Source organism: Anser anser (assembly GCF_964211835.1).
Source record: "Anser anser genome assembly, chromosome: 23".
Classification (NCBI taxonomy): Eukaryota; Metazoa; Chordata; class Aves; order Anseriformes; family Anatidae; genus Anser; species Anser anser.
Window position 1 is genome coordinate 2792186 of NC_139744.1, and position 21874 is coordinate 2814059.

At 42.9% G+C, this 21874-nt stretch overlaps 2 protein-coding genes and 1 long non-coding RNA gene across 4 annotated transcripts; 1 reads left to right on the plus strand and 2 right to left on the minus strand.

Annotated features, from left to right (window-relative positions):
• Positions 1 to 1838: 1838 nt before the first annotated feature.
• Positions 1839 to 5594, minus strand: SOST (sclerostin). Its single transcript, XM_083809308.1, has 2 exons — positions 5223 to 5594; positions 1839 to 2718 (listed from the first exon to the last, which is right to left on the minus strand). Exons 1-2 carry the CDS (start codon positions 5440 to 5442, stop codon positions 2297 to 2299), a joined length of 642 nt encoding a protein of 213 aa, XP_083665434.1. The 5' UTR covers positions 5443 to 5594; the 3' UTR covers positions 1839 to 2296.
• Positions 5595 to 5785: 191 nt separating this feature from the next.
• LOC310885688 lies at positions 5786 to 19365 on the plus strand. Of its 2 annotated transcripts, XR_014574893.1 has the most exons (5): positions 5786 to 7756; positions 7975 to 8299; positions 9307 to 9443; positions 10423 to 10546; positions 18053 to 19365. It is a non-coding gene; the product is annotated as an uncharacterized lncRNA (long non-coding RNA). The 2 variants fall into 2 exon arrangements; XR_014574892.1 differs by having other exon boundaries at positions 5786 to 8299.
• Positions 11431 to 21858, minus strand: DUSP3 (dual specificity phosphatase 3). The gene is made up of 3 exons (XM_083809310.1): positions 21670 to 21858; positions 16272 to 16498; positions 11431 to 13852 (listed from the first exon to the last, which is right to left on the minus strand). Exons 1-3 carry the CDS (start codon positions 21789 to 21791, stop codon positions 13647 to 13649), a joined length of 555 nt encoding a protein of 184 aa, XP_083665436.1. The 5' UTR covers positions 21792 to 21858; the 3' UTR covers positions 11431 to 13646.
• Between the last annotated feature and the right edge of the window lie 16 nt (positions 21859 to 21874).

Sequence of the window (21874 nt, forward strand, 5' to 3'; positions counted from 1 at the left end):
TACTGGCTTGGAGGTGCCAAATTCATGAAGCTATAGATCAGTCTGGAAACTTCTGTCCCAGGTTTCTGAGCAGTGTTCGTGTTAGGTTTCTGCACAAAATGTTGAGGAGTGATAGTGAAAGCACACCTAATGGATTGGCTGTCTTGGAAAAGCTCTTCATCTTCACAGCAGTGTTGAAAGTGCACACCCAGTGTGCGGTGCATCCTCAGCCCTTCCTGACCTCATGGCAAGACGCCTTTGTCTCAGACACAGTGGCCTTACAGATGAAGATAGGCATAGGTCTATGATATTACATTGTAAAAAAAATTGACAGTTGCTTTGCAACTCTTGAAAGGGAATTCCGTATTTTTATTTGTTTCCCAATGAGACAAATATGAAGCAATCAGATTTCAATCAAGAAATCTTGATTGAAAGTTGATGGACTTCTCCTTTTCTTCTGTGGCTTTACCAGGTTGTGAGCACCTGAATCAGAGTCACTGGGAGGAGGAGGGGAGCTGAAATCTGCTGAGGATTTTTTGTTGTTGTTGGAGAGGTAGAAATGAGAATATTGATGTGGAGCTCAGAGCTGCCTGAGAGGATGTTTTTCATGACGAATGTCATGCAATGAGTGAGAAGTTACAGGACAGAGCTTTGTTAGAGGTGTGTAGGTTATTAATTGAAAATTAAGGACCCTGATGTTCTCTATCACAGATATGTATTTCCCTGATAGGAGTCAAGCCCCAGGCTGTTCTGTAATTCACTTGCTTTGCAGCAAACCAGATGAAAATCAATGAGTCTTCCTATAATTAATCATTGTTTCTACTTTATTAACAATGTATTTAAAATTCAAAATAACAGACTAATATTTTGAAAGCAGTATTACTTCTCATTTTCTACAAGGAAAAACATTGCATAAATAATTTCTGAGGAAAAATAAATACGTAATTCACTCTGTGAAACAATAGCTTTTCTCTCTAGATTCTGGTCCCACATAAAATTATTGCAAAAATCTATCAACATTGCAAATTTCCATAGTTTATATGATTTCAGCATATATTCTACATAGAAAATAAGAACAGCGAGGAACTGTCTTTATCCCAAATTGTGTTCATCTGATACTAGGCCTAGCACTACTACAGGATATATACAGCACGAGACTATTCACTTCCCAATAATATTCTTTAACGTAAAACACAAACATTAGTCTGGAAGTTGAGAAGCTAAGTAAAGTTGCTGTCGAACTAAAGACTTACCAAAGCCGCACATACCAAAGACTTTTCTAGAGGAATTCACAACTCTTGAATTAGCAGAGGCTCACTTTTCATGCAGAACCTTACTCCCAGAACTTGGCTTGCACGGTCTTAGCGCTACAAAGTGTGTGGCCAGATAATTCAAACTCTACAGAATAGAAAATGTAAATTGAGATATCTAAGTTGACACTAAAGTCAATTGTGTGCTAGGAAATAAGGAATAATCAGCATCTCTTTATGTTAAATTATGCACAGCATTAGCTGTTTACAGGACAAACATCAGTGAGGTTATCTGGTTTGAGAGAAGCATCCATTTCATAAAACTGCTCCGCTTAGTAAAATTTGTGTTATTGTTCCTAAAACAAATCCTTGCCCCTAAAACAAATAAGATGGCTTGGTTGTCAAATCTCAGTTTTGAATCTGTTGACCCTAGAGTATTCTAATTAAAAGTGTGAAATAGAATTGTCACGCTTTCGTTTTGAGAAAACAAGTGTTGTATTTTGGTTTTCCTCCCTAGAGGAAGCAACTGGGGCATGAGGACACCTGGCAGGCTGTTCACTTCCCAACAGCCGGAGTTGAGTCACTTTCACCGATAACTTTCTGCAGCAAATTCGGAGCATGGTGCCTCCCCCGGTGCTCCCCCCGCCTCATGCTTGTCCTGCATCGTGGCACTTGGAAAAGTGGGAAAGGGATCGCGGTGCTCCCTTCACCTACAGGGAGCCGAACGACCCCTAACAAAGTGTGATAGTGATTGTCACCGTAACAGCTTTGCCCTCCTCTGCCTCCCTACGTGTACAAGCCGCGAGGCCTCATGCGAATCTCCCAGGTGTACCTCTCCTCTCAGACTGAATTTAGGAGTTGCTACCACCAGCTCGGTTTATCTCATTCTCTTAGCAGACCGTAACTGCTGTAATCTGACAGATTTTGACTATGTGAGCCTTTGACCCAGCTTAGCAGAAGGAATTGGAACCCACTGCAGTCAGAACCTCATTCTGCGGCCTGTGAGTGCCGGTTGACGTTTTGTAAAATATCCAGAGCTGCTGGGCTGTCCCACTCGGAGCGACCTTCTAGTAAGCGTTTTCTAGCTCGTGCTGGTTCGACTTGCTGCTCCTGGCTCTGGACAGACGGGGCTTCTTGTTCTTCTGCGGCCTGGCGGTCTCCTTTCCAAAGTCCTTCAGCTCAGACTGGTTGTGGTAGCGAGTGTAGCGCTTGCACTTGCAGGCCGTGACAGCTCGGAATTTGTAAGTCCGAGTCTCTTCCTCGGGACAAGCCATCTGGATGCGCTGCGTGCGGGTGTGAGCGGGGATGCAGCGGTAATCCGGGGCGTTCTGCCGCCACCACTTCCCCCGGCCGATGGAGTTGGGGAGGAGGTGGGAAGGGACGCACTGGCCCGAGCACACCAGCTCCTTGACGGGCTTGATGCTGCGGCACGGCCCCTCCGTCAGGTAGCGGGTGGTTCGCATTTCTCTGCAGCTGAAGTCGGAAGCATCTGCAAATGAGAAGCCTGTTAACGTCTGGCTACTTTCTGCCCCATCCCCGAGAAATCAGCCTCCTTGGTTCTGCAGCACCTAGCTCGGAGCTAGGTGCCAGCGGGACGTCCCCAGTGATGGATCTGGGGAGGGGGCAGCCCAAAGACCCGCTCGGGACGTCTGGCTGCTCCAGCTGCGACCCTGGAATCACCAACTGCAGGTTGACAAACGCGATCCTGCCCTTGCCACCAGGCAAGCTCCGTGCCAGGCCGTGCCGGTGGGCAGCGGAGCTTCTGAGTGCAACCCCAGCGGCAGGGGTCACTCTGAGGGGAGTTCTGTTGGGATTCTGCTGGCTTCGTTTACCAACAGGCAAAAACCTTCCCTACAGCTCCTCATGTGAGGCCTACAGCACCGTGTGAGGTCACTTTATTGACCTCAGAGGTTCACTCCTGATTTAAACTCTTCTGCAACAAGGAAAGTGCTCCTGAAGTGAGTTTTAGTTAGCGTAACGTGTTCCAGGTGAGGGAAAGCAGCAGATAACAGCAGTGCTATGGGATTCCCACTCTTCAGGCATTATGTTTTCAAAGTTTACTGCTCTCTAATAATCCCACAACCCACATAATTTCCTTCAGACAGCTAGAGGCATCTCCTGGCTGATTAGGAGCTTTATGGTGGTTACTCCTCCTCCCTCTTTTTTTTTTTTTTTTTCTTAATGGATATCTATTGGCAAATGAAACATTAGGAAATAACTATAAAATTTTTAGCATGCAGGATTAAGAAAAAGTTTTTTATTGTAGGGCCCTTTTCCAGAGGGGTCTCTTTTGCCAGCTGGGATGCTTTGCCTCTTGACATGTTTGCAAGACACAGAATTTGATTTTTGAAGGTGTTTATCAAAGAACTTCATCTAGATAAACACACGGTGATGTTCTTCTGTTGGTGAAAAGGATGGTTTTATGTCCGGAACACTGCTTGGGATGGAAATCCTCAAGGTCAGCTTACAAATGGAAGGCTGTGTCTGTTAGTCCCAGTCTCTTTGCTGTGCACAAGGTGTTTCCCCCCTCCCTTGTGCCTCCAAAGAGAATCCTGACCCTGACTCGTGAGCAGCAGACCGGTATTTATACAGATGTTTTCATTCCTGTTTGTCCCGTGGAAAGCAGAAACATGTTTTTAGTGCTCAGGTTTATATTCATCAAAGTACAGCATGCAAGACTGGATGTTTTAAAAGTTTTGAGGACTGCGTTAATGAAATGAAATGGTCCATGTCTGAATCAGGTGCCTTGTACTGTCATAGCACATAGGCAGATATAGTTAAATATAAGGGTATTTATTTGCCTCAGCTGTAGAGGTTTCTTTTCTGTGCATATACCTCCTATCTTGTATGTGCATGGGTTCCACAAGCTGCAAAATCATTCATGGTGTTCTGCAACCTTGTGTGTCCCTGGAAGGTCTGGCTGCTTTGGGGTCATTCTTTTGATTTCTAGTGTTCAAGACGTTAAAGTAAGCATGTGAGACCATTGCATATCCTGAATAATGTCCAATCCCCTTTTCTTGCTCTTTTCCACCTGAAAACCCATGCACATTTCAGTGGCACAGATTCCCCCAGTTGCTGCCAGAGTGGTCAGAGGCTGGAGAATGAAGGTTTTCAGATGGCACTACCAAACCGACCTGCCTTGACCTGGCGGTTGGTGGGAAGCAGAGTGCTCCCCTGTTGGGGATTTCAGACCTTTATGAAGTGGCACTCTCAAAAAGATTACTTCTTTTTTTCTTTTTTTTTTCCCCCCTTTTAAGTTAGTGCTATGCTTTAAACACCCTAACTGACAGCTGGAGCAGACAACCACAATTCCCTTCCAACTGTCCTCAAAAAAAAAAAAAGAAAAAAAAAAAAAAAAACTAGCTCAGATCCGCAATGCACAGTAGTGGAAACCATATGTTTGATGAGCTGCTACTTGCATTTGGCAGCCAAACGTGTTGGTCTGAAGGACCAAGCCTGCCCAGTTTGCCAGGAGGACTCTCTTTCCAACCACCTGTCTGTTTGGTGCTAACTCCCTGCCTTCAATCCCTCCTCACAAAGCTGGTGTTCTGCACCATTGCTAATGTCAGGCATTTGCCCAAATGCAGTACCAGCTTATCTATGAAGTGTGTTGGTGCCTTCAAAGTAGCCAAATCGTTCCCAAGATTGCACACCTCTGCAAACCAGGATCCCCTCCAATTCATTTGGGCATGAATTCCCACTGGGAGTGCTTTAACTCTTTTTTGGCTGCTGGAACGTGGCTGAAAATCTGGCTGTTAGCAGAGGGCAGCGAGCAGCACACCTCTCAACTGGCCGAGAGCAACCTCCCCATGCCTCTTCTGCTGTGTGATCTCCAACATCCCTAGTCTGAATCTTCCTCAACACTTAGAAACCGTAGCATTATTTTCACCTCCTACTTAAATCCCTAAATAAATAACAACAATCTGATAACAAGTATACTCTTACAACTGCCTGCTAAGGTCCAAAACAGTAATATAATGTTATTTTTCTTACCATTAGGGTCTGGAGCTTGTTGTATGTGTCTTCCCCCATGCTTTGCCTGGTTCATTGTGTTGTTGTTGCTGTAAGCCTGCTCCATCGGTGTTTCTGTATTTTCGGTGATCTCAGGAATGATTTCTGTAGCATCATTTTTAAACACTTGCCACCCTTCCACGGATCGAAATGCAATTTGGATTAGGACGCAGACAGAGCACACTGCCCAAGAGATCTGCATGGTGGCAGCCCACAGATCAGCTTTTCAGCACCCTGACAGCCTCAGTTCCCAGCAAAGGCAAATTATTCCCCTTTTTTAAATCCTTTTTAGAAGCAAGCCAGCCAATGACTATACAAAGTGGGAAGGGCCAGACAACAACTCATTCATCTCAGCTTTTGTCAGTGTGAAATAAAATGGGTGTGTGGGGGTGGCTTACTGACAGTATTCTACAACTTTGACATGAAAACTTCTCATATTCTTTATTTTTGTGCCTGGCAACGATGCTAATTGACAAGACTAGGGTGAATTGCAGCCTGACAAGTCTTTCTGCAGGTTTTTAATGTTTGTTTTGTGTGTGTGTTGGTTTTTTTGTTTGTTGGTTGGTTGTTTTAACAATGTTATAACTAAAACCTGCTTCTACCACCATATTTGAATCTTTGGCTATTGTCTTTTGCAAAGGTTTTTGAGACTTTGGGTTTTTCTGACTCTCTTTCTTCTCCACCCCCCCCCACCTCCAGGTATAGAGGAAGCAGACCTAGAAACGGTAGCTCAGGAGTTATGCTTTTCAGTCCCTGCAGGCAAAGGACTGGGGAATTGCTTCTTTTTTTCTTTTTTTTTCCCCTTTACAAAAAAGGAGCTCTACATTTTGTGTCACAAATGCACCGGAAGAAACAGGAAAGAGCTTCTTTTCAAAATGAGAAGTTGTTTTATTTAGCTTTAGTGTGTTTGTCAGGGTAAGCAGCCAGGATGCTGCTCACCATGCTTTCTGAGGTGCTCTCCCTTTTTTTCCCTCTCTTTCTTTTTTAATGCATTGGCTGTAACATCATTGCTTACTACTACTTCTGCTGACATTTTGCACAAGTGATGAATACAGGACATTTGGTTATTCTAAACACAAGCACACGGCCAGACTGATTTCTCTGCATGATGCAAACAAAAAAAGAAAGGGAATTGATGACCTTATGCCTCAGGCACCTATGTCTAAGCTTTATTAAAGTATCGTGTTTTAAAATCTCATCTAGAGTATTCTTTTTCCTTGCAGAAATAAGATGATAATGTGGACGGTTGCATAACTCCTGCAGTTAAAGAGCACAAACATTTCCGAGGTATTTACAAAAGATGGCAGGCTAAATACATTAATCAGAAAGAACCTCATGTTTTAGGAAGATTAGATACCGAGCTCCTCATAGCTCCCGAAAGCAAATGTGTGCTTCGAGCAGTAAAGGGACACTTAAGCATGTTACTGCAATGTTTGTCACACACATCCTCATGAAAATATTTCATGTACGAGAGATTCCAAAGTGATTCACTGAGCTTCAGTAATTTTAAAGATTACTCGGAATGTCAATAACAGCCTCCGACTTCTCCTCTCTCTCTCTCTGACTGCTGAAAACAGTTGGGGCTGTCTGGTTTTTCCCTATTACTGTAGGGAACTCATTACCTAAGGCTTGCATTCCATTCTGACAATTCCCCTGACCCGGCAGGGAAAACAGGTGTCACCAAATTTAAAGTGGAGGTGGATTCTCCCTTGGTGTGACCCTGATGATAAATAATACAAACAACAGTAATGACCGGAGGCCATTTCACCTCTTTGGCCTTCCACACTCACAGACAGACACACACAGAGCAGACACATTGCTGCTACTGCGTTGGATGAGCTTTAGCCTACCTGTTCTGGTGGTCTTTTCCTAAAATACTAGCATCTGAAATATACTGTGACATGCTTTCTCTCATACCCCTTCTCTCTGACCAAGATGAGAGAGATTAGCAAGTCTCGGAAGAGCCTTCCTTCCCAAATCCTCCAAAGAGTCTCTAAAAGCAGTGGGGCATCGTGTTGCTTCCAGCTGCGTGCACTCACCATCTCTCCTCACCTTTCCCCTTCCCACAGCCCAAATCTTATCCTACCAGCTCAGGAGCTACACTGTTGTTATGGGGGATGCGGCACACAGTTTTCTTCATACATAAAACTCCTTTCTGCACAGCCAGAATGTGATTCTTTAAGGCAATTGTCACACAATTTGCCTCAGATGTGCTGTTTCCTTTCTCCCCATAATCATCATCACCAGCACTGATTAGCTTTCATTAATAACTTCCTCTTTTACTCAAAACAGTTAGTGATGGTCTCACAAGCCCAAATACGGAGCCATTGCAAAGGTTTTTCCAAGTATAATTTCCCTCACTTACAAATAAGTATTTTTGGCTTAGAGCTACAGGTGAAATCTATTCAACGCTGGGGGCACACAGCTTCACGGGGCATCACCTGATTGCCCACCAAATCAAGGGGTTTCTGATGGACAGACAGCGGCGTGGAAAGCTGTGGACTCAGCCTTGTAGGGTTTGTGTGGTTTCTATTCTTATTTATTTATTTCTTCCAAGAACAGGCTAGACTGTCATGATTAAGTTATACTTGAAATTGAGTACGATGATTGCTTGAGCTCTGCTTTCAGGCCTTATAATATAGATATGTGATCTTTTTGTTTGTTTGTACTGAATAAGGAGGTAAGAACAACCAGGAACTTAACGGGGCTCGTAACTTGTTATTCTTCTTGGCAGCTAGGAACACCACCAGGACAGTGACCTTCTCCGAAGTGGCCCCACACAGCTCGTGGCTCTGCAGAATACAGCCAAAAGGCAGAACGGGAGAGCACGAGAAAGTTAAGTACTCACAATCACTGAAACTTTGCTATTTGTTACCCTATTTAAATGCATTTGAAACTGTATGTCTTTGCCTATCAAAGCTCAGTTTCTGTTAATTTCTTTTCATGTAATGTCTGCATGGAGAATGTTTCCAGAAGTTATCGTTGTCAGCCTAAGCCTACCACAAAGGAGCACGTTTACAGTAATCTCTTCCCAGATAAAACATAAGAAGTTTCTTCAGGTAGTTTCTCTAAGTACTTAAACAATCCCCTCTCTTAACTGTCTTACCATTTATCTGTATCACCCAGTGGGGAAATAATACGAAAACTATGAAAGTCAAAATCAGAAGCTATATTTAGCCTCTGGCTTAAAACCTCTTGTCCGCAATCCAGGAGAGCAGCCTAATAGAGGCAAGAAAAGAATCCAAATCCCATAGACATTCAGATTCCTTAACTACAAACACATTCTTCCACATCCTGTAGCTGCTTGCCTGCTCACAGCATTTTCTGCACCAAAGCAAGGAGAACAGTCCGGGCTCCAGCCCTCACGAACAATTGATTTTTGCTCTCTTAATGAAGCACAGGAGCAAAACAAACCAAAAAATATTTGTGACTTATATCAAAGGACACTTTGAGAATGACCTGAGTTTGGATCAACTGCAATCAGAACTGGGTTACTATTTTCTGAGCTGGAAAAACACCACCCTTAACATTGCTAATACAGAATCAGATATGTGATTCTCTGCTTCTAAGTTATTAAGGGATACAAGGAGGAAATTAACATCCTATATTCAGCCTGAATCCCTTGCTGCTGCTTTCTTGACTCAAGCCTTGGTCCTAAAGTGCTTGCATTGCAACGCTGTCCTGGGAAGGCATGCCCAGAAGAAACAGTTTCTGCAATCGGTTTGGTCCACGTGTACCTCCTGGTGCCCACCAGGCACCCCCGTTCCCCATTCCTGGCCTAGGAAATCGGGGTGCACGGTCCCGCTAGGCATCCATGCACAGTCTGAGTTCGTCTCTGAACTCCGACTCTTCATTTACACTTTGCCCAGCAATTTCATGCCTGGTGTGCTCGTTTGCTTCTCAAACACTTCTTTTCCTAAGATGCTGCTAAGTCACCCTGCCCACGTAACTCTTGTCTCCCCGGAATTCTGCTGAGCCACGTCCCTTCTGCATGTAGCAGCCGGGACGCTGTGACATGGCCTCTAAGTAGCCAAGAATAAATGGAATCTTATTATTCTCCTACCAGAGACCAGCAAATGCACTGCTAAATCATTCCAGCGGCTTGCCTTTTTAGAGATAAGGATACATCAGATTCCCACAACAGCTCTGCTCGGGGATGGAGTGATGTCTGCAGAATGAACAGCAAGCTTACAGCTCCATCTGGTGAGTCAGCTAGCCAGCAACCTTGGCATGCTGGAATTAAAATACATTAAAAAAAAATAAAAAAATCCCTCAACTAAATTACACAACCTGCATTTACAGGGCTTATTTCCAAAATAGAAGAAATGAATAGTTTGTCCAAAGAATAAGAACTGGAATATAATTATTGTCTATTCAGAAGTTACCAAAAAAAAAAAAAAAAGGAAATGCAACTGTCTCCATACAGCAGTTGCTCTGACACCAGCTTAATGTTAGGTCAATACCACCATAATTGTCCCACATTTTTTGTTGCTGTATATTTTTTTCTGTTTACCAGAGTGGTTTACATTTACATGTATTTTTTGAGTTCCAGTGATACAAGAAGAATACATCAGAGAAAGAACAGGGGTTGTGAGAATCGTGTAGAACAGCTGACAAAAATGAATGACATGGAAAAAAAAACCTGTATCAAGCTAAAGGCAGGCTTTTTCTCTCTGCTAATGTCCATCTGACCTTTGTACAATTTATAGATTTTTAATAGTAGTTTGAGAATGGTATTGTAGTCTTCCAAATCTAACTCCTCATGAAAAAATATCCCCCAAAACAAAACTCTGGGCCCCAAATGCTCATCCGTGTTCCGAACTGTAATGCCATACGCAGGATGCCTTAGCTAGCACAGGAATAAGGCCACTAAGTCCTTTTAGATACCTCCTCAGGCCTGTTCTATTTTCAGATCGACTCATTGGCAGAGCCCAGAAAGTAATTTTAGAAGAAACCTCTGTGCTATACTAAGTGAGATTCCGTTAGCCAGTCCCTCTGTGCTAAAACTATTAAAATAAACTAGCAAAACTAATTAAAAAAAAAAAACAAAACAGGAAAAAAAAGTTCCACTACTAGCATCAGAGATTTAACTAGTTCTGGCCAAAAGAAGACAGCTCGGTGAAAGTATTTAAATGATGATAATAAACATTGCAAATATCCTGTTGTTTTTTTTCTTGTTCAGTAGGAGGAAGAAGCATCTGACCCAAGTTTGTCTTTCAACTCCAGGAGCATGTAGTGCTGTCACACAGAGTGCTTTTCATCCTCAGAGCCTTCTATGGAGATTAATTCTCCCAGCACCAAGAGAGGTAAGCCAGATATACTGGTGTCTGGGAGAAAAATGTGTCCAATGCTAACACAGGCTCAAGGTTGAAAAATGGAATTAGAATACAGTGTGTCACGGCTGCTAGTCTTGACTCTGGATGCTGTTAATTCTAATTTAGAAAGAACTTTGCAAAATGTGTGCTTTCCAGCAGTGCCCCATTGCAACATCCTCTCATTTTGCAGTTCAGAGGAGCATGCTACATAAAACATGGTTGCTGCCAAGGGGGTAGGTGTAGTCCTAGCTGCAGGACCAAAGAAAGGGTGAGGAATGCACTCAGAAAATGTTGTTCTTGCTTTGAATTTTATTTCCAGGATACAAACTTCTCTCCTGAGCTTATGCAATGGCTGAGAGACTTAGCTCAGCATGAGGTACAAGGTGGATTTGTTTTTACACATATCATCATTTTAGAAGGCCTATTATGTATCTGAACTTTCTTCTTTGTTCCTTGCTATAAAATGACAATAGCTCTCGCCCCCACCCTTCCCCACTTTTTAAGTTCTCTAACTCTTCCGTACAAAAACCCCAAGTTATTGCATTTTCTTGCATTGTGCTGGATTTGACACGGTAGCTATCTTTGTTCTATGACAGATGCGTATTTTACAGAGACCCTAGTTAGCCTATTCTAAAAGCAGAGGTAGAAATGGTTTCATTACTGAGTCACCCATCAGTAACACACAATAGCACATACTGTCTCAGAGCTCAGGTTTTTAAATGAATTCGAAATGGCGTCTTCTTTATTTCAATCCATCAAATATTCCAAAGTGTTTGTTAAATAAGCTTTGTTAGACAAATGGGCCAGAGTATCACTAAAGTTACCACCAGAAGTAAAGAAAGGACACACCAATTAAAAGGGCATACTGAACATACGAACAAATTCCTTTATTTTTTGATGTGGCAGTATTTCTTGATTTGTCAACATTTTATACAGTTCATTATAGACTTGTAGAACTGTACAAAAACATCACCACATAGTAAACAGACTCCACTTCAACAAACCATTTTGTCTTTATTCAGACAACTATTAGCCTTTTTGTAGCCTGAGCAATGGTAACAAAAGATCTAATGCCTAATATTTTCTTAGCTCTTTAATGGACTGGAATTTTTGAGTTCTAAGTAACAGCTCAAAGCCACAGTACATGCACATGAATCTCCTTTTTTTTTTCTTGTAGTGTGGACAGGTATTATGAATATATGGTGTAAGATGAGACAGGAAAAAGATCTGTGCCCACAGTAAAAAAAATTAAAAGTGTGATTTATCAGACTACAGTATGGATGAATTATAATAGAATAGGTAAGGCCAGTATTCCTATTCCACAAACTAAGTAGTATGAAAGAAGTAACCAGGAATTTTGAAGCAGTAAATCATTTAATCCTGATACAATGGGAGAAAGCAAACAGGTATGTAATTAGCCAATGAAATTTACTACAGCTCATTATTACTGAGCCATCCTGCTTCAAAGCAAGCACTAAATACTGGCTGACTGTAGGAAGGTGAAAGGAAACAACACTATGTATGCAGAATGTTCTCCAGTTGCCCCTTTAAAGGCCACAATAGGCAAAGGGCTTCTTGATTTGGCAGTTCCCATCCTATGCAAGGAAACAGAAATAAGTCCTGTCTTCACCCAGAAGAAACACATCTGCAGTTTAATTTCAAGCAAGTTATATAGCTATATAGGTAGCAAAAAAAAATCAACTAGAAGAAAAACAATGTATGTCCTTTGTGATTTGTTGTTTAGTGAAATGAATGCAGAAAACTGGCTCTGGGCTTACATAGATTACTAATACAATAGTGTTTCTAGTTAAAATAGCGTTTAGATTTTAAAATCTAGATCTACAGTAAAGCACAGAAAAGAAAGGAACACAAACATCTTAGGGTTTTGTCAGTTTAACCAACAATTCTGGGTTTGCAGTGGGAGATCCTCTGCATTAATAGTGCTACACTAACTGACAGGCACACACACCCCGAGTCAGGCATACTGTAAACAAAGCTTCCTCTCCCATCATTGCAATGACTCATTTCATCTCCACGTCAAACAGCATCAAGACATGATTTATTTTAATAAAAGGAAATGTTTCCTTTTCCACGTGGTACGTAACAATGTTCGTTTCTATTTAATGGAACCATGCAAACAATCCAACGAGTCAGTGTACCAACAAACTGTAAGCACATCTGTGCTGCAATACTGGAAGGAATCTATATATATGTGATCGTTCCATTCTGCATTAATAAACAGCAACAGCAAAGGAGGGAGAGAGACTGTAGTGCAGTACAAACCTCAGGAGCCCTTCTATTCTGATACTGAGGACTTTTTCACACACCCAGTGCAAGCACTCCTAAATACAGACATTATTTCTTCCTTGCTGAAGTCTGCTCCTCAACATTTACTCAACATTTTTTTCTAGTATGAGTTTAAAACAAAGATAAAAAAGCATTTATCATACTTTCATGTCAATCACAACAGCAAGAGGTACAAATAGTCTTGGAAATCCAGTGTGCATCAAGATCGGGCGCTAAATGGCTTTACTACCACACACTGTGTATTGCATATATCCACACTAAACACAACACTGCATACTTCATTTCACAAGAGAGTGCACCTGTGCATTTGCATATATGCTTCCATTCCTTGAAGCTCCTACACTCAAACTTTAGGCACCTGTGTGCATGAAGAAGCTTTAGAAAACACAGTACTTCAATTAAGGGTGAGAGATGTGTTGGGGCTCTCAGAAAATGGTGCTCTGGTGGGAGAAAACACAAAGCTTAATGAGACGATGCAATGTCAATGCAAAGCACGTGTTATACAGTCTGCAAGAGGGCTCTGAAATACTTGCGGAAACAGCTGTTATCACTGGAGTTGCCCCTCCAAATACACCTCTTTATTGCAACAGCTCCAAGAAGTGACACCATTTGGTGCCATCTTGAAAGACAGACCTACAGTTTGAGAAAGATACCGTCACTAGGTAAGAGCAGACTTTCTGTCTCCCTCACATCCTGTGGCTTAGCTTGCGGGTAGGGAATCTAAAGCACTTAACACATCCTCTGCCGATTTGAGAAACTTTGAAAAATACTACAGTGCTCTGTTTTAGGGTTTCAGTTTGCCCTCCTTCACTAATTGCTCATTTAGCTGGCAAAGCTGCCTTAGAAAGCCATCATTAGGGCCAATCTCTCGCTTCTGCCGGACAGTGATCAAAGCAGACTTGACATCCATGTTCTGGCGAAGCATGAGGTAGGCGATGACCAGGGTAGGAGAACGGCTGTAGCCCTCACGGCAATGCACAAACACTTGTCCTGCAGGGAAGACAGGTCACAAGGTGGGTTATAATGGAATATGTGATTGAAAGGCAACATGAAATAGCTAGGATATAAAGCGTTATAATTAGTCCTTCAGTAGCTTGAGGACTCTAAATTCAGAATGCTGCCAAAGCTATGTAAAACTTGGAAGAAAGGTGCGTGCTATCGTTGTTAGTTGCTACTGTCTGTCATCACGAATAATGCAGAAAAACCTAGTTCTACAACACTCTACTAAAATGTATTTGCTACCATATTATAAAGGCCAACCTTTTTCTCCTATCTCTGTATTTGAGAACAAATCCTGCCCCTAAAGATGACCAGTATCAAAGAGCATAAATAAATAATGCACAGTTTAAAATATGCTGAAGACAGCAACATGCTGTTTGTCATACACTGCATCTCTTCAAAGATATACAGCCTTTATGGTGCACTGCTGGCAATTCTTATGCTAACCCCGTCTTGGGTCCTACCTGGCTACTTCTCTGGCTGTTTGTGAAGTCACACTAACACTCAAGTAAGTGAAACCGCTGATTATGCAGCAACAAGAACCAGAAGTATCTAATCGCACCAATGCCAGCACCAATAAAATGCTTCCAGCTAACTGATTAGGGAAATCATTCCTCATATTTATTGGGGAAATGCTGTAGGTTGGTGTCCAACAATAATTAAGCAAGCCACTAATCCCCTTGAGAAATTTAACTCATTTTTATTGCTTCTCAGCTGTGTCCTCTTTGACCTGCTTTTCCAGACATAAAATACAGTCCCAGGCTATTCTCCAGGGCAAATTCTTTCCCGAGACAAGAGAACAGATGAACCGTACGTACACTTTTTCATGAGGACCACAACTTGCTCTGAACCACACTAGCAGAAAGCCTGTTACCACATTTGCTTTGAGCTGCAGAGGCTTTGCAGCTCAAGGCAAACCTCTAATCAGAAGCAAGTCAAACAGCTAAAACAATTTATTCTTTATATTTCCTGAGGGCCTGTAGCCATGAATTACCAAGATTTAGAGACCCTTAAGCATGTCTGTAGAAGAGAACTGACTTCCTCTATACAAAAGGGTTTGTAACCTTCCTCTGGGAAAGGCAGCGAGTCTTAGGGGCTGCCTTTAGTACAGCAGACCTGCCTTCATTTAGCTACCTTCCTGAACTTCACGCAGCTACACTGCTAAAACAAAACTGCAGGAGACAATACCACTGCATCCCTCGTCACTTCACTGCCCTTACTCTACACTTCACTGTCAAACAAGACTATCTAATTTCAGTAGTGAGTTAATCTTAAAACTGGCTCCAACATCACCTAGCCACAAAGTTCCTGTTCATTTACCGCAGTAAGAAAACAGCGGCAGGCACCGTAGACAATATTAAGGCTAAAAGAATCACCAAGTAGAACTGGTACTGTAAATTCAGATCCATTCTGCAACTGTTCAGAGGACTGCGATGTGTTTTTAGTGTAACTCGGTGGGGACAGTCATGGCACAGCTGGCACTGTTAAAACTCTTCTTCCTGCTGCAGCCTGTATCACTTGGTCAAAAAGCTAATTGCAAGAGCTGTATGTTAATTTTCAGAATTTTTATATGTTACCAAACTGGAGGTAAAACTTCTCTCAATCTATCCAAAGCATATCACAGCTCTGGCTCCCCTTTTGCCCACTTCAGAGAAATAACGCCTAAAATTGTGTCATTCCTCCTCTTTCACATTCACTCATGAAGCAAGAAAGAAATCAAGCATATGTAGAAATAAGTGGTATGCTGAAATAGTCAGACACAAAGCACTGTCTGGCCCACTGCACTATGTCCTCAGATTTCTGTTCTGAGGAAACTCTAGAAAAATGTGGCAATCAACAACACCACAAATATCATCTCCAACCTTCCTGGAATCCTAGGGAATAACGAGGTAATTGTCACACAAAATAATAAAATAAAAAATTATACGGCTAGAGTCTCCATCCTTACTGTATACATTTGGAAAGAAAGCACCTAAGAGGCTTTGTGAGTACTATACAGCAATGCAGTACCTGTATCATTTTTGTCTCTAACTTCTAGTGTCCTTAAACAGCGTTTAGATCCTGCATTTATTTTCTGGATTTTTCATATGATTTACGATGTCTAAGGAAAAATAAGAACATGTCTTCCTAGACAGGCGCTATTTTAGGATGCAGTTGCTGTTTCACTTTGCAAAGTCACCCCTACAATGACAGCCTTCCACTTAACATATACTGGACGTCCACAAGTACAGACAGAAGACTGTTTTATTGTGTACTCAGGTGTCTTTGATCCCAAGTCTTGATCTGAATTACTGACTTGCCTGTTCAGCTGAAAATCTGAGCAATGAACCATTTTAAACAGTGAAATAAATGACTAACACATATGCAGTGCACAGAAAACACGGCAGAAAGACATTTCAGTTTGCCTTACCATCCTTCTGGGAAAGTGCTTTCTCAATAAAATCAGCTGCCTCCTCAAAATAGCGACTGAGGTTAAATTCTTGTGTATCGTTAGCTTTAATGCCATGGTATCTGATGCCTGTGCCTTCATAGAATTCTGCATTAGTGTTCACATGCATGAACGACTTCCCCTCTGCTGCATTCAGAACATGGGTTATCCCCAGGCGCTGCAGCCTCGTAATGTTCTTGGCTATGAACCTGTACGATAAAAAGTGTCAAGAAAACGATTAGAACTCGGTGAATCGTCTCAGTGTTTATGATGTCCCCAGAAGCTATTGCTAGCCAAAAGCTTTTATTTTTCTGTTGATAGATGCTAAACACACAGTGCTCAAATTAGCTGCATATTCTACATTCACAGAAATATCTAGAGCCCCGGTCACTAATTGTATGTGAGAGAAGGCTGCTTTCTTGGCTGATAACTGAGCAGAGAACACTTGAAACTTAATCTCTTAGATCCTACCACAGCATAAAGTTATTACTCTTTCTGAACATAAAATTCTGACCAAATTAAGAAAATACAGGTGGTAAGAGAAAGCCCAGGATAGTCACTCCTAAGATTAACCACTATCTACATACGCTAATTTAAGAACCAGTTATAAAAAGCCTCTGCTGCCTACAACCACTGCTGCAAGGGTCAGGTAAGCAGTACTTGCTACTCTAGCGGATGGTCTGAACATCCATTTTATCTGAGCTTTGGTTTATATCAAAAATAATACATAAAGGAAGATCTATTTGACCACAGCGTGTGGTTGCCTAGTAAAATGCAAGACCACTGGTCAACAGCAGCAGAAGGTGACAGGTTTTATTTGAGAGAGAACTCAGTTCCTGCACACTCTGTGAAAAGATGTAGCCTAAACAGACATAAACGTGGGTTTTTTTGTGGGTTTTTTTTGTTTGTTTGTTTTCTTTTTAAGGCAGCTTTCACTGTGTGTGTTACTGGATGTGGAAACAGAAATCTTAGGAAAACCTCCCCAAGGCTCAATTCGTAAGCTGCAAATTCAAGGAGTCTTAATATTAAGCTCAGCTAAGCATTTGCGCGTTATCTTTTTGGACAAGTTTCTAAGGGACAGCAATGCACCTCAGGGTTTTGGCTGGACACCTAGCAATTTTTTAAAAAAATTAATATAACGCCCAAATGAGTTAGTCTGCATTTATATGAATCTCTGAGTCTCGTGTGTTTGCTCACAATCTTCACATAATTCAAGGCTATATGAACATCTAGAGCGTTCCTTTTCTCCTAATGACTCTTCACCCCTTAAATTATAATGTAAGCACACGAATCCTTATGCATGAGTGAAGCTCCTACGTTTTCGGCTCTCTGTGCCAAACAACTACGGCGATGGGCCAAATATCTGCAAAGAACTTCATTACCCAAACAAATGTTGACAGATTTTTCCATCTGGCAGGACATCATCTGTGCCAGGGGACAAGTACCAGTGCCAGGGGAATTCTGCTTGCAACACAAAAGTAAATCCTACAGGGCAAGGCCAAAACAAAAAGCATTAATTCAGTTGCGAGTTCCTATGTTTTGTCTGGTCTAAGTAGCAGCAGGTAGATCGGTACATATCTGCAGTAGGAGCAGTAGGAGCTCGTGCCCAACGACATGGCTGAGTGGCAACACAGTTCTGGCTCACCTGGAGGCAAGCACATTCTCAATGAATGATTTTTTCTGATTTATAGCTGATTTCCTTACGCAGCTGTCGGTGAAAAACAGAATATTTGTGTACCATTTCTTTTTCTCCTTCCCAACAGTCGGATCTCTCCCTGACATTTCAGTCCAGCTGCATGGTGTTCAGCGTTGAACTGCTAGCTCCTACAGGTAGTGGAGAGAAGCTAACATCAGCCTCTTCCGTTTCCCCAGGAGAATTCATGGGACCTTGTCTGTTCTCAATACAGAAGTTCCCTGTTCCTCACCCTGTACCAGAATTAATAAGTGTTTCTTTGAACAGAGATGAACAATTTTACCAACCAACCACAAAACACAGTTCTTAGGAAACCGTGCATCTGGAATTAAGGGTAAGCGATGCTGTAATGGATTGCCATATGGCATTACCCATGCACCTGGTCACCTAAGCAAATAAACCAAGCAAATAAACCTAAATATAAATAACAAATAGCAAATAACCTAAGCAAATAAACCAAGTCCTTAATATGGAATAAAAAACCATCCGATAACACATTTTAATTTCTACTGTTACGTTCATGCGAAATTGCTTCCTCACCACTTCTTCCCTTAGAGTCACTCAATTTAATGTTAATTTTGGGAGAATGTCTTTCATACTCCTTACAGCATGCCCGTTAAGAACAAGTAATTGCTTCGTGTGTTAACCACACACACTCGAGCAGCCAGAAAACTCAGATGTGTCATCTGCCAACCTGATAAAGATGCGTGCTGTCCAGCTGTCCCAGTCATTGATTAAGATGTTACACTCAAAGACATCTTGACTTTTGCAGTAATAGGAAATGATTTGTACTTCTGACATATTCTGAATTGTCTTGCAGTGTTGTTGCTTGGAAAATATGTAATTGTGCTAATGTCACCAATATAATAATTCTTGTTTTACTGATAGTACATTTTGACTCATCTTCAGAAACCTTGTCTAATCTCTTTGAAAGGTTAGAACTGTCTACTGTGCGATGCAAAAGCATTATTTTCAAAGTATTTTATCATTTTATCTCTGTGTTTCATTAATTATAACTTTTATGTATTGCACAGATGCAGTACCTGACAGATAAATTGGTATCTGACACTATGACCCAATTTAATCGCATCCTCTTTAATATCTCAGCACTGTCAATTTTATCCAAAGATGAGTCACTCATAAGGAGAGATAGCAGCACCTCTATGCAAAATATTTTAAATGGCTTTGAACAGAAGTTTCTGAATCTCACTCAGACGTTTTACTTTCTTCCTAAGAACTCCTGCACAAAGCCTGTTCAAATTTTATGGCTTTTATGCCAGGTATTGGGACTCCAATCTCCCCACATTCAAACTCTTTACAGATGTGGCTAGCCTGTAAATTCAGATTGTTATAAAATCTCTGCCATCTGTAGTCATAAATGTGGCCTTACATTGCAAAAGTGTTTGATCCATCCAAGTCAAAGCAGAGATCTGAATGTCAGAGCTAATGACCGCATTACTTTGTTCTGCTGGACTGCTCTCCCCGACTTCCCTGTAGCACACGGCAAAGTGCTTCCAACAGCTCCTCGGAGATTCGCTAAGAAGATTTGTGCAACAAAGGCCAAACCCCAGATATGAGATGAGTGCCAGTCTGATGCATACTGCACCGAGGCGGCTGAAAATACGAGCTGTACCTCAAGCTCTGTGGAAGGAACAAGACAGACTCATGATCTGCAAATACGGGGCCCAAACAAAGCTGAGGCTTTTTTTCTTGCGCACAGCAGTAAAAGCTTTCTCGATGCCTTGCACGCTGTCGGACCCACATATGCACAAAGGCTGACAGGCCGCGTGCAGCGTTGGTTTACTCCCCCAGCAGTTCATAGGTGAATGAGCCAGGTCATAAAACCAGCTCTCTCGTTAGCCTTAACACAAGGAGAGTACAGCAGAGGGACACGGAGCTGGGACTGGCACAAGAACAGACCTGCACAGCTTGATTTGTTTCAGAATGACAACTACTATAGCACAACCCCGTTCGGTAGAAAAAACCCTCTTAAGAGCTGGTCTTATTTCCCGTCTGGGGCTATCAAATTCAGCCTGCAGTGACCGAATCGCAATACACAGTCACGCATTCAGTTACAGCACTGCATTATCTTAGCTCTTTGTGGATGCTTCACATACATTATTGCTTACTAAGCCTCGATAGATGAAGTAGGTTGTTTGTTCCCATTGTGAAATGTTTTCGGTTATTTCTTACCTCTAGCTGTCCTCCCCAGTTCTTCAGCATCCTTTTAAAATCCCTGACAGTAGAACTGGACATCGTCTGTCAGTCCACCCAGCAGTTAAACTGCTCTTTTGCTACAAATTGCACTAGTGCTCAGCATGACTTTGACTGTCAATTATTACATAAAAAGTCCTTCTCTGAGCTAAGGATTTCCAACAGCCATTTTCCATCTTGTAACTTACATATGCATCCTCTATTATTGTGCAATCTTGAATCTGAATATATTAAAATCCGTAGCGTGTAATTAAAATAATTTACTGAACAATGAAAACTAGCCCGTAGTTGCTTGCTACCCTCAAAATTATTTTTAATTATTTAATGCACAAACCACCTATTTTCAGACCCTACAGGCAATGGCTTTATATCTTCAGATAACTGCTAAAAATACGAAGGAGAAGGTGGCTGTCAGCAGGTAATGATTTGGGTCCTATCTCTAGATGAGCGTGTCCCGCATCAACTGGGTGTGACCAAGGCCAAGTCTGGTTTGTCTTGGGAGAATGTTAATGAAAACTGATGGGTCTGACTTATGTTTCTGTAGGAGTTAGAAGCTCCACGTTAGACCAGGAATCCACTGTTCTACACACACATCAAGAGGACAAAGACAGACAGAGAGTCAGCAGGAGATGATGGGAATGAACAAAACTGAAATAATCTTGGTGCAAAAAATAAACATCACATGGCTGAGGAAAGAGCTGTTGGTGAACCATGAACAAGTTTTCCCCTTTTTAAGGGCTTTTATCCTAGCTACATCTGTAGGCCTCTGGCTCACATCTATTGCTATTTAGTTGAGGTTAGTTAGGTCTCTGAGCGCAGAAACATTCATTTGGCCAATCACTGCCTGGGGAGGGGAGGCGACTCCTATTAAACCCCTGCTTTATGTCATTTTGCACATGGTTAAACTGCGACCTAACGCGCCCATGGCTCCTTTGCTCCTTCTTCTCGTTCCACCTTACTCCTCTGGCTCAGGGTCATTGCACTGGCGTTGGACACGGCTCCGGGAGATGCTCCTGCACGTCCACCTCGGGCATCCCGGCTCTCCTCCCTTTTCCGTGTGGGTTAGCGGCGCTGACCGCAGCGTATGAGCAACATTAGGAAACACCGGGAGGAAATAAAAGCCCGGCGCCGGCACGTTTCGCTCTTAAAACACAAGCGTGACGGTGTAACCTTGCTTCGGCTCTCTGGCAGCTTAGATTTGGGCACTCGACAGGCCGCCAAACCCCTCAGCGGGTGCCACTTAGGGGACGCCAACTCCGCCAGGCTCCAGCAGCAGCCCCCAGCCGGACCTCGCACCCTTGGGCTCCCTGCAGGCCCGGCAGGCCCCAGCACCCCCACCCAGGCTCCGGCCTCCTCGCAGCCCCTCGCAGCCCCCCGCGGCCCCGCGCCTCGCCTCGGGCCCGGCCTCGCCCCTCGCGGGCCTCCCCCCCTTCGGCCTCGGCCTCGGCCTCGGCCCCGGCCCGCCGCACTCACGCGTTCCCCACGTGGATGCGCGGCACCACCTCGTTGCTGTGCGCGCTGGGCAGGCTGTAGCAGCCGCTGCCGTTAGCCAGGAGGTCGTTGAGCTCCTCCACCGAGATCCCGTAATCGGACATGGCCGGCTCCCGGCCTCTAGCCGCCGCCGCCGCCCCCCCCCCCCTCCCCCGCTCCCCCCCAGCCCTTTACTCCAAGCACCGCC

Excerpts from the sequence above, each read along its gene's own strand:
- SOST (XM_083809308.1), bottom strand. The coding sequence starts at position 5,442 with ATGCAGATCTCTTGGGCAGTGTGCTCTGTCTGCGTCCTAATCCAAATT. Across the intron at positions 2,719-5,222 it reads ACAAGCTCCAGACCCTAATG|ATGCTTCCGACTTCAGCTGC; the intron begins GTAAGAAAAATA and ends TCTCATTTGCAG.
- DUSP3 (XM_083809310.1), bottom strand. The coding sequence starts at position 21,791 with ATGTCCGATTACGGGATCTCGGTGGAGGAGCTCAACGACCTCCTGGCT. Across the intron at positions 16,499-21,669 it reads CGCATCCACGTGGGGAACGC|GTTCATAGCCAAGAACATTA; the intron begins GTGAGTGCGGCG and ends TTTATCGTACAG. Across the intron at positions 13,853-16,271 it reads AGCACTTTCCCAGAAGGATG|GACAAGTGTTTGTGCATTGC; the intron begins GTAAGGCAAACT and ends TCTTCCCTGCAG.